Source organism: Azolla caroliniana, unplaced genomic scaffold (assembly GCF_043228905.1).
Source record: "Azolla caroliniana isolate FFs.n. ecotype wild unplaced genomic scaffold, voAzoCaro1.0.p SCAF_6, whole genome shotgun sequence".
Classification (NCBI taxonomy): domain Eukaryota; kingdom Viridiplantae; phylum Streptophyta; class Polypodiopsida; order Salviniales; family Salviniaceae; genus Azolla; species Azolla caroliniana.
Window position 1 is genome coordinate 3,499,866 of NW_028230441.1, and position 12,105 is coordinate 3,511,970.

Sequence of the window (12,105 nt, forward strand, 5' to 3'; positions counted from 1 at the left end):
TGTCTAAATCCCAAAAATGATGTAGGCAAGTCTTTCAATCACATTTTGAAATTCCTTCAAACATCGAGCCTTCCATATATACTAAATTGCAATACTACTTACCAATTGCCATATTTGAGGTACAAGATAAACCAATAGTATATGAACAAGAGGAGGTTGCATATGCTATTGCTATGAGACGTCGTTTGATGCAAAAAACATTGATATCTTTGAATCCACAAATTGAGACTAATAAAGCATAAGTTGTGCAATATATGAAAAAGTACTTGACAACCTCATGGGGTTGGTTTATTGTGGTAACATCTTTGACTCCAATCATCATGGTCTGGACTTCAGAAATTTGCGATAGATGCTATGTTTTTGTTAAGTTTTCTCACATACTAACTATGATATCAATGATGCGCTCAAGTTTCTCATCCTTCTTGGCCTCGTAAACCAATTAAGAACTTGAGAATCTTCACTCCTTGTGTGAGCTCACCTTGAATCCAATTGTTTTAATCTACTTGCCCTTGGATCATACAGTATGTGGCTCTGCCATCATCTTCTTAATGACAACAACGAGGTGATGTGAGTAGAAGAGGGTTTGCCTCAAAGTTGTGTCTACCATCAAGTTTGTTGGGAGTTGACATTATAGCTTCTCGCTTTATCTCCTCACGCTATTTATTGCTAAGTGTTTAACTCCACTGAATACGTGCATTAATCTTATAGTGTTTATCTTCGCTCATTAATTAGATTTCCTTCTCTTCTTATATATATATATATAAGAGTGTTGGTTAAGCATATGTGTTCTGTAACTACGTTAATTTTGTAAAAAAGTGACGAGAGGTTCATTCAGACAATTACCAAAATCATGCATATATTAAGAGTGATTGATGACCACTCTTACCCATCTCGATAGCAATAAGGTATACGTTGATATAATCCTACATCACAAACTACCATAGGAAGAACTTTGTCAAGTAAGATGTCAGCTTCATGTGACACACCTAGAAACCATATATCTAATTTAACCCCATTATCAAAAATGAAAATCATTGCTCGAAGTTAACATTCAATGTTGTTTAGTGAGCTCCACAGCTCCCAAGTGAAGCGAATGTGTTGTTCAATGAGAAAGCAACCTAAAAGAAGAGGGGATGCTAAGGAAGTCTTGACATTAGAAATAAGGGGCTAAATTAAGGTGTTTAGATAGCTAGCTACCCTACAAATTCTTTGGTATTTGCGCAACTTTTAGTTTGTTTTTCTTTATATATTTCTTGCTTTTTTCCTCGATTGTATGATTAGATGCTAATCATTTGATCCTCCAGACCATGAAGATGACAAATACTTGTCAAGAGTTCTAGGAATTGAAAGATTCCTTCCAATTTTGACGATGGGAAAACTTAATGTACACCCAAACATCTAACCTCCATGTGCCATGACTCAAATGGGAGCATCTTTGAGTAGGGTGGAAGGATTAGCAAACAAAATCCCCAAGAGAAATATAGTTGTAATATAGATGACAAGCATATTATTGTTCGGATATGAAAATTGTTACAAGCTTTCTTTATTACTTGTTTGTGGCATATTGTCTTCTTCATAATGGCTCATATTTTCTATATTAGGTGCTACAACAAAAAAGAAGCAAAAAGTGGATCTAACACAAACTTGTACTATACTCTCTTTGTTTGTAGAGAGAGGGGGGGGGTTATTAGAATGCCAACTATTCTTCTTCCAGAGGCATTCTTTGCTTTCCTTTTTATTTATTATGAAGCAATGGTTTCATGATTTGGTTGTTCTCCAATACTACAAATCAATTGTAATCATCGTCGGCTTTAGGTTGTTTCTGCTTATTTTTTAATGTTTTTCTTGCGTTGTAACCTTCAAACATTCTTCACAATATCTAGGGGTATTCCTCCATTTTCAACAATGTGATTATTGTTATCAAGATGAACAAAGAATGATGGACCATAAGTGATCCAATCATAATTTAGCTCTCCAACTTTAGCAGTCACTTGCCTGTAAAATAAAATTGCTATTATAAACTTAAGTGATCTGATATCGGAATGACATAAAATTATTACACAGAAAAAAGATTCTCTAAGATGAAAATTTAATGCAATGATTTTCTTTTGCGTAATCTAGGATTGATATAGGTTTACATGCGTAGGTCATTCCATTTGTTTTTGACAATCTTGGACTAATCAAATGGGGTCACAGTATGATCCATATGTATCATACATGCACTCGCATTCGAGAATGTTTCAATCATTTGAGTATGGTAAACACCCTCGAAGTATGGTAAATACCATAGTTTTGTATTCATTATTTATTATAAGGTAATTTGTTTTTAAGGTAAAAAGTGTAAAAAAAACATAAGAATGTTTTGATAACATACGCATTCGTATGAAAAAGAATGTTTACCAATGCATTCAAGTATATTACGTACTATGAATGGGCTAAGTTGGTCAATTTTCTAATGCAGTAAAAACCATAGATCCACAACAAAATGACAACTTCGAACAAAGAGAATATGTTTACATACCATTCTTGATCCAAAAGCATTTCGTGTGTGAGGCCAAATGCCTTGAGTTCTTCCCGCGAATGATGTACTAGCAAGCTATATCTGCCATCATCCACATACGTAGAGGTTACCACATAAAACATTGTATCCTCCCAAAATGCCCCTGAACATTTCTTTATTTCCACAGTGCCACTAGGTTTTCGTTATTTCTCCAAATGCCCTAGGTCAACCCCCGTTCAAGCAATTAGAGAGTCAATTCATCCCCTTTTCCTCAATTATATGTGCTACTTGGGCAACCATTTGGTCATTTTGTCCCATGTGACTAGGGCTTTTGGAGGAAGAATGAAGCCATAGGGCATTTCGGGAAAGAAAGAAAAACTCGGGGACTTGGGGGTATTTCGGAGTTTTTCCCATGAACGAATCTTCTGTGTCAAAGAAAATGATCACCATTCCAGCTCTCAAACACAGAACTACGGCCATTAGAGAACACTTCGAACAACAAAAGCAATTCAATGATCAACATTCAGATGAAATACCGACTAAATGCCCAAGACATCTAAACACTGTAGTAACTTCTTTCTCCACTCATGAGTTATTCTAGAATCCGAGGATGTAACCTATAACGCTAACCTATCCGAATGCATGTGTCACCAGCAAATCAAGGTAGGAAAAAACTTGCAATATCCATGCCTCTCTCAACACCCAAAAAGGGGTATACATTTACAATATCATCATTCGAGAGGGAATTGACTAAGAGGATTTGGGGGAAATGATGAATATCCAAGGGCATTTGAGGAAATAAAGAAAAACATAAGCGTAATTGAAAGTGATTCGATTTCTAATCACGTTTATGCTATTCACCATGATTGATTATCAATACTATACATATATACACATGCTTGCATGTGTCGCGAACTTAGTTTCCAAATAATGGAGGTGAACTACTCTTTTTTTGTTGCCATTGTCTCACTGTTCCTTTAAATCATAGCAGGACAGGCAATTCATATAGCTAACTAAATCAAATCTACTTACCTTGACCTTTGCATACAACATTTCGGAATAAGTTGTTCGATTTTAGTTGCATGTAAATTTAATGAGTATTTTACGAACAAAATAATCTTAAACACTGAAGCAAAAAAGTTCTGATTAATGTGATTAACAATAGAAAAGCAATTCAGGCCAATATAATTAACATGAACTTTATAACAAGAAGATATGATTCACAAATCTCACGGTTAGAAATCCACAAAGATTTGGGTAAACATGGATGAGAACAGACAAAATGACATTACTTAATGCACACCAATATTGTTCAAGGTAAAAAAACGAAGATGAGATAAAAGGAAATTGTTTTCTCTTACCTTCCACCATTGCCAAGTTGCATGACAAGCAATCCTGTATTGGTAAAATTATGTAGTCCTTCAAACTGTTTTACAGTCCACTTATACCATCGCGTAAGAAAAACTCGTAAAGTAAGCCCATGAGAAACGAGAACTAGATTGATGTTTTCAGACCTCGTCCCTGGGGGCTGGAAACGGCCAATATCAATATCAGCTTTCAATGTTTCTCTAAACCCTGAAATCCAATCGATCATGTAAATGTTAAAATACACCGTCCTTATACACTGTTTTTGCAAGAAACTATGTGAGGATTTTCTTTTTTCTTTTTTCTTTCTTACCAGTAATTCTATCATATACATCTGCTGCTGATTCACCATCAGGAAATCTGTAAAAGAAGCGGCCATACCGGAGTCGTACTTCCTTCTCTTTCCGCATTTTTTCTCGGTCTTGGAAGTTCCCTGTACAATAAGTAGTTTCCATGGCAATCATTTCAAAACAGCTAATGCTGATGATTAGGTGCTACATTAGTTATATCAACATCATTTTAATTACTATGCCCAGATGTGATTCATCATCACTCACTTATATGTTCTCTCTATTTCTTTGTGTATCATGACTTAAACTTTGTATTTAGATATATCCCACTTCAATTGTTATTTCCAGCTGTCAGTAATAGACATTCTCAATTTATGACATGCAAAAGAGTTTAGGGTTTAGGTTTTATGGGAACAAAAGTAGCCACTTCCATGTTTTCCTTGGTTTAGGTTAACAAAAGTGATTACTACTTTAGATTTTGTGGTTAGGGTAACAAACGTGGTCGCTTCCTTTAGAGTTAGTATTTTGGGTAATAGAAGTAGCCAAGTCTTCAGGGTTTAGAGTTTAAGGTAACAAAATTAATCATTTTGTGCGGTTTAGTGTAATCAAAGTAGACATTTTATTGATCATTCAGGTTCGACGTGTAGGGTAACAAAATTAGTCATTTCCTTGTAGTGACAACCACAATTAAGAAGCTAACCACAGTTAACCATCATGGTTGAGCAAATATTAGTAGCTAACTATATTAAAAGATCCAGAAAAAATAAGAAGATAAATGAAGGTAGAGAGAGTGTGTGTGTTATGTGTGTGAGTGGAAAGATTTTGAACCAACTTACCAAAATCCTGTTCTCTCAATCGAGGTTCTTCTCGGACACCGACAATTCGATCTCTTTCAAATGCCATACCGATACCTTTCAATGTCTGGAGAGTTCTTTTATACGGAGAAACATAGAAATATACTCTCCAATCATCACAACCATCACTCTCTATGAGCTTCCTTATATCTTTCCCACAATTCACAGCTTGATTCCACCCAGTTTCTGTGAGGGAAATCTTGTTATCAGGGATCCTAGTATACGCGCTTTCGTCGACATTTCCTTCGCTCTGGCCATGGCGAACTAATATAATGCGCTTTGGCCGGAATGGGCGCTCATGATTTAATGGAGGAGGGAGAGGAGGAACATCAGCAGAGCATTTGATGCAGAAATTGTAGAGCTTGAGTGATGATCTGCTGTTGTGATTGTGATTAAGCCCACCACCACTATGGCTGGAGCTTAACCTAGTGAAGCATGAGCTTGAGGAATTGCTATAGCAAGCCATCATGAAGAAGGGGGAGGGGGTAGGGATGGAAATGGTGATGGTGATGGTGATGGTGATGGTAATGAAAGCAGAGGAGCCATGAGACCTTGCAAGTTGCAACTGGATGATGTCTGTGTCTCTGACATACACACACAACAGATAATGCTACATACAAACTACAGTATGCACCATATACATATGTATACATATGTATGTATGCTGTGGTCAGATTGGACAGCCCACTTGCTTAACATTGAAAGGCTACAAGCTGTGTTTCATGGCCCAAAGACCATATGGACCCCTTTGTGTCGAGCTTATGGTCCTCGATCGTCCCCCCAAGCATCATGCCCTGTTCGTGGGCCTTTCTCAGGGATCACCATTCTTATCGTGTTTCCGTCCTGCCTTTTTTTGGGGTTATCATGTGTGAACAAATAAACACTTTGGCAAGGGCGGTTTCGGCTCTCATTGGTCAGACAATGGATTGAACACAAGCTTTCGTGGGTTTCAATTCCGTGTCATTTGCACACCTAAAATGCATCTCGATGGTCACGCATGAAAATGGGGCGGTTCAAGCGTTTGATCGTACCGTATTGGATCAAGAGGGCAAACATGTATTACAAGTGTGTCACTGACGAAGACTTGACTCATGTGTATCCAATCAAATTTGTGGCCTTTCCTACCTATTGACCATTCCACTTTTTGTAAGCTTTATTTTCCAACTTTATCGTTGAAAGATGTCTTCCATTGTGAGTGTGACCTTAGTTGTTTTGACATAAGGAGCTTCCCCCAATGAGTCATGGCATATCTAGATAGGTTTGATGGCAATTAGGAGGGTTCAAGGAGTAAGTTCATTCATGCCTAACTGTTTGAAACATTACAAGCTTCTCTTACGAAGCAAAACATGCTTAGCTCATCTATAAGTTTCTCAAAACTTAGGGGTATCACGATGTCCATCTAAGGTCAATATGTTACAATATATCAAAGCTTCTTTGGACAAGGCATAGTATATGTAGGTAGCTACGTGTGGGTAAAGGCATGGGGAAGGGGAAATTTCGTGGTGGTCAATGACCCATGTCCTATTATTTGGTGACTTCTTTCTTATACTAGTCATTTTCTTTTGGGGTCATAGTATATAGGGTTTGCCAATGCTATTATACAATGAATAAATAACTTAAAATATATAGTTTTCTGAATTTAGATTATGATTTCACTACCAATTTTGGGAAATGAACTATGTATGTGATTGCCATATCCTGACTTGGAGTTTATGTGTCATTTATGTTGAGCCATTGAGTGGAACATGACATAGAGCAACTTTTGACACCTTATTCAAATACATATGCCATATTGGATAAGACTAACAAATGTATTGCCATTGCCTAATTCAAATATGTCATAAGAAACTTTAGTGGTCACCAGATGACTCCTACTTAGGAACGTGCGATATTATTGGGATTATCATTGTTGGGGCTCTTTGGTTTCCATTTAATTTCATCTACAATGAATACAACTCTACGATTGTTTAACTAGATACATGGGCGATGTAGTTTGTTCATGTTTGGCTTTTGGTATTAATTATATCATCTCTAAATACCATTTGATGATTCAAAATTGATCAATGCATACATTTGCAAACAAATGTTACCGTCATAGTCATTGTTTGTACCTGTATATGATTCAAAAAACTTTCAATGACTTGTCTCTATGAAACTTCCATTTATGAAGATTTCGGCATGATTTGTCATTAAAATAATTATAACAATCAATGAGGTAAGATATGCGAGCATTTTTTTCTTTTGTGAAAGATGACCATTCATACCTACGAAGTTTGCACCTTCTAGAAACAAATCACTTATTTTTGGGTACAAATTCCTTGTCATATGCAAGTATATGCAAGAAAATGGCTTTAACGATGACTCCACGAATGTGATGTCCTAGTTTTGTCCTTTAACCCCTTTTAGGTCCCTTCTGGAACAAGGATCCACCTTTTCCATGGCAACCTTTTTTTGCATTTGAAACTTGTACCTCTCGCGATTCCCATTGATTCTACCCATGTGCTTTCATTTGTGTTGTGAAAGATTTATTTGTGTGGGATAGATTAATTACTCGTTAAAAAAATTATTGTAGCATTGTTTTTACATATAAGGCTTTCTTTTTACGTAGAACGCTTTTGTAAACTTGTTCTATAACATAAGTTTTAATTTCTCATTTATGCTTCAAGATTACATGGTAAAATCATGCATAAAAATTCACAACCCGAAGAAAGTGTATTCATGTTGTTTGCAACTTCTAATGATGGAATTGTTCACAATTGAATGTGAACATAAGAGATACACATACTTTTTTATTTGCATGGTTAAGCGCACAAATGTGAAGCTATAAAAGGATGGAGCAAATGATCATGTTGTCTACGTCTCAAATGAGATTGTTTATGATTTCAAAAAAGTTCCATAAGATACACCAATCACAATCAAGTGTGGACCCATAAGAAACACATCATCATGTTGGCTCTTGTTCACTTCATGGGTGATGCAAGTTCCATTGCATAATCTAATGCATCGAATTTATCCATTAATAATGGATTTGTAATGACAGTATAAGAGAGTTCATGTTTAGTACGAATTCTAAAACAACATGATCCTTGTTAAATGAAAACAAAGATTGTTGAGGTAAGAAGCTCAACCATTCATAGTGTGTGAACACATGCACGAACATGTACATCATAGACAACCTCCCACCGCACACATTTGTTATAAAATTGTAACCACCCTTCTCATATGTAAGAGAATAATTGTTGTAACCAATGTAAAGGATATCTCATATCCCACCCACTCCCATCATGAAAAGTAATGAGAACGTAGACCTATATAAACCAAGCCCACTCTCTTTCATAAAGTGTTGATTGTTTAGCAGTGTTCTCATTATAAGTTATAATATTTCCCCCCCTCTTGCTCAATATAGTTTTTGGTGTATAAAATTGTGTGTGTGTTGGTTGTCTCATAGGTTGCAAATGGTCTCCCACACACACAATTTCTATTTATTTTATTCTACGATAACTTCCTATCTAGCTATCCGATTTATTTTTTTATTTTTTTATTTTTTAAAACTCATTCCATTAGTTATAAAAGTTTACAAATGAGATTAGTATATACAAATCCCTGTAGGGACACGATAGGTCCATCTTATGTGGATGCCCACCGACTCAATAAAGGGGGAGGACGACCATTGTTGGATGAAGGCTAGTCGTTGTCTTTCAACTCCATCAGAGTCACCCTTGAGGCCATTATATTGGCTCTTTAGAGCGGCTACCACTTCACTCCATATCTCTTGCATTAACACTATTGGCTGCACGGTTTGGTTGGAGAAGATCCGTCTACACCGTTGTTTCCATAGAAACCAAAGAGTTATTGGGTTGACCAATTCCAACACAACTTGAGATTTGGCATTGATAGGAGTTGAGTGGACATTGTCGATGGGGGAGAAAAAAAACCTCTCGTGCTTTTATAACCAAAGTCATCCCCTCTTCCTGATTCTCATATCTATGAACCGGGACCTGCCATGATAGCCAACATACATTCCTCCACTTGATTGAGTCTTGCACCTGGCATAATTGCGATAAGCGGCCAACCCCTCAACTATATGATTTTTTACACAAATTACTTTATAATATGGCATAATTTTGGAGAAACATATTATAACAAGGTTGTTTGTATTCAACTTTGAATGTTGATAATGGAACCATGAGAAACACATAACCTTGCTTGGGTAGAAGCCAAAATTGTTCAACCATTATTTGTACATGTATTATACGAAACAATATTTGTGAATCGTGATATTTTTTTTTTTCCAAAATGAAGCTACTTTCCCATTAGTTAGGAAGGATTATTACATAGAGAGTCTACAAGGAGACTTATACACACATCGGGGAGTCTTCCTCCGATCAAGTAAAAGAAGATGAGCCTACTTACAATGCCTTGCGGCCTAACTTAATGTAAGAAGCTACCTATATCCAAGGCGATGCCCTTCAATGTTGCCTAGTACGAGTCGACTCTTGGGGCCTACAACGAAGAGAGGGTGGCAGGTGAGTAGGAAACAACCAACGTGGGGGCTGGTAGTTCCACCTCGAGCCACTCCCACCTTGCATCACCATAGGTGTGTTCCGCCATTTCTGCCAAAAGCGCAAACGGGCAGTGACCGCGTCGTTGGAGTGGCTGCAAACCTCTTCCAGTCGCCCTCGTAGGCAGCTGATAAGCGCGAACCATATGTCCATGATCACTTCCTCCGGGGGTCGTACCATACCTTGGAAAACCTTGAGGCAACGCGCTTTCCATATATACCACAAGGTGAAACCTGCGATCAACATACAGATTTCCGGAAACCTAGGGGATGCGGGTTGCAAGCCTCTTTCAAAATGGATCTTGACGATTTTGCCTCTCGTGCATACATAGCACCAACTATCTGCATTGACGACGTCCGTCCACCCTTCAACCGAGTGATCAATCCATGCTGCAGCGCTCCACGAGGTTGTTCCTTCAACTTCACATGCCGCAAGGAGGCGAGTCACTCTATCCCATACCTTTTGAGCTTGAGGGCAATCCCACAAACAATGTCTCAGAGTCTCAATAGGTTGAGAGCACAATGGGCAACCTAATGGGCCGCCACGTTTATCTAGCCATTCGCCAACGGGCACCACATTATGACCGATTTGCCACCAAAAGAGCTTGATCTTTTCAGGAAGGTGGAGACGCCAGAGACCCTTCCAAAAGGTAATGAGCGCCTCATCGGGGATGCCCAATGTTCACCAGCCATTGCGAAGGGGGCCGCCTAGCTGCAACTGCAAAGTCCGACCCAATTTAGTGGTGTAATCGAAGAAGTGGTGGAGTCTATCGTCATGTTTCCATCTGAAATCCCCTGGGTCCCAATCCAGATCCACAAGGGGGCGACAACCGTATACCCTTAACCTCCAATGGGGTTCCACCTTAGCAACATCTGGGTCTGTCTTCCAGATGTTATCAACCCGTGCCACCATTCGGATTGGGTGCCAAGAGCCCCTGCTCTGACTGTCCCCAAAAACTGTATCTCTCCCCGATCCGCTCACACCCGTTAGCGACTTGACCATTCCAACCTCGTCAAAGAAACCGAACCATGCATGTTCTCTCGCCTCCCCCATCGGAACCCTATCAACTGCCTCAACTATCAGTTTCCACATTTTCGTAGCTCACAACCATGCGTCTCCAACCGTCTATAGATAGGAGACCTGTTTGTGCCAGCTTTCCCCATGCTAGGCCCTTAAGTTGCCCTAGCATCGTGTCGTCACTTGTTCGCACGTGAGGATTCCAAAATAGTGGTTGTCTAGTCCATTCGGTCAATGTCTCCGGGGTGTGCTTGACCAAATGTTGTCGTAGATGGCACCATGCCCGCAAGATGGAGTTCGCGACCCTATCCTCCGGATGGCAAGCCAGCTTGGGTGGGACTCCGCTCGTGCAACACCAATTCAAGGAGTCGGGCCAAGGCCTACCATACTTGGGAGTCCCTGCTTGCAACCTGTTGCGAAGTAGTACCTTCCATCACCCCTTACTTGGCAAGAGGCAACGAACCACCATTTTAGTCAGCAATGCACGACTCTGCATTAAGGGGTCTATGAGGCCAAGCCCCCCTTTGGCCTACGGTTGCGTTAACCAACACCATGACACTCTGGTGGCAACCCTTGGGTTGTCCTTACCTGACCATATAAACCCCCTGATGGCAGCCTTAATCGCGTGCAAACCTATAGGGTCCATAATGATCCAGCATGAGATTGAGTGCCACATGGTAGCAAGCAGCACTTGGTTCGCCACAAGGACCCTACTAGCGAAGGATAATTTAGATCTACTCCATTGGTTCAACTTCCTATTTATTTTGGCTTGTACGTGGGCCAATTGCGCTCCCTTGGGGATTGACCTCCCCATCGTAAATCCAAGGTACTTGAACATCGTCCCATCAGGGACCCACATAAAATCGGCATGGGGTTGCCATCTTGGTTTCTCTTGTTCGCTGAACCATAGGCCTTGGGTTTTACAAAAGATTGTGGATTGGAACCGGGGCCAATTGATCTTGGCACCAGCCGCCTGACAAAAGTCCTTGACAAGGTGTTCAGCCCGTTGCAAATTCTCCTCATCACCTTGCAAGAAAAGAACCGTATTGTCGGCATATTCAGATAACAACAAATCTTCAATCGCATTGGGAATGGGCAATCCCCGCAGCCCACTGGTTGGTGCTTGTAAGTAGGCGGAGAAAGCCTCGGTTACAAAGAGATAGAGATATGGGGCTTGGGGACAACCTTGCCTCACTGAGCGTTGTAGTTGGAAGGCGGGTCCCCTAGAACCAGCCATCAACACGCTACTCGTAGCTGTCCGATAGAGTGCAAAAGTGTAATTCCTCCATTTTTGAGGTAGGCCCAAAGCTCTCATCACATTTTCCAAAAAGGGCCATAGCACCCTATCGTAGACCTTCTCGAAGTCTAACATCAGAATAGTCGAGCTCGATACGGAGCGACCGACCAATGCCATAGCTTCCCAAAGAAGCAACACATTATCAAAGATACACCTGTTCTTGACAAATCCAGTTTGATTGTCATGGATGATGTCCGGTAAGAAGCTTGCTAACCGCCGA

At 39.6% G+C, this 12,105-nt stretch overlaps 1 protein-coding gene across 1 annotated transcript; it reads right to left on the reverse strand.

The window, feature by feature from the left end:
- Positions 1–1,447: 1,447 nt before the first annotated feature.
- On the reverse strand, positions 1,448–5,636 carry LOC147862634 (phosphoglycerate mutase-like protein AT74H). The gene is made up of 5 exons (XM_087321472.1): positions 4,992–5,636; positions 4,179–4,298; positions 3,862–4,075; positions 2,522–2,602; positions 1,448–1,995 (listed from the first exon to the last, which is right to left on the reverse strand). Exons 1-5 carry the CDS (start codon positions 5,476–5,478, stop codon positions 1,860–1,862), a joined length of 1,038 nt encoding a protein of 345 aa, XP_087177598.1. The 5' UTR covers positions 5,479–5,636; the 3' UTR covers positions 1,448–1,859.
- Positions 5,637–12,105: the final 6,469 nt, after the last annotated feature.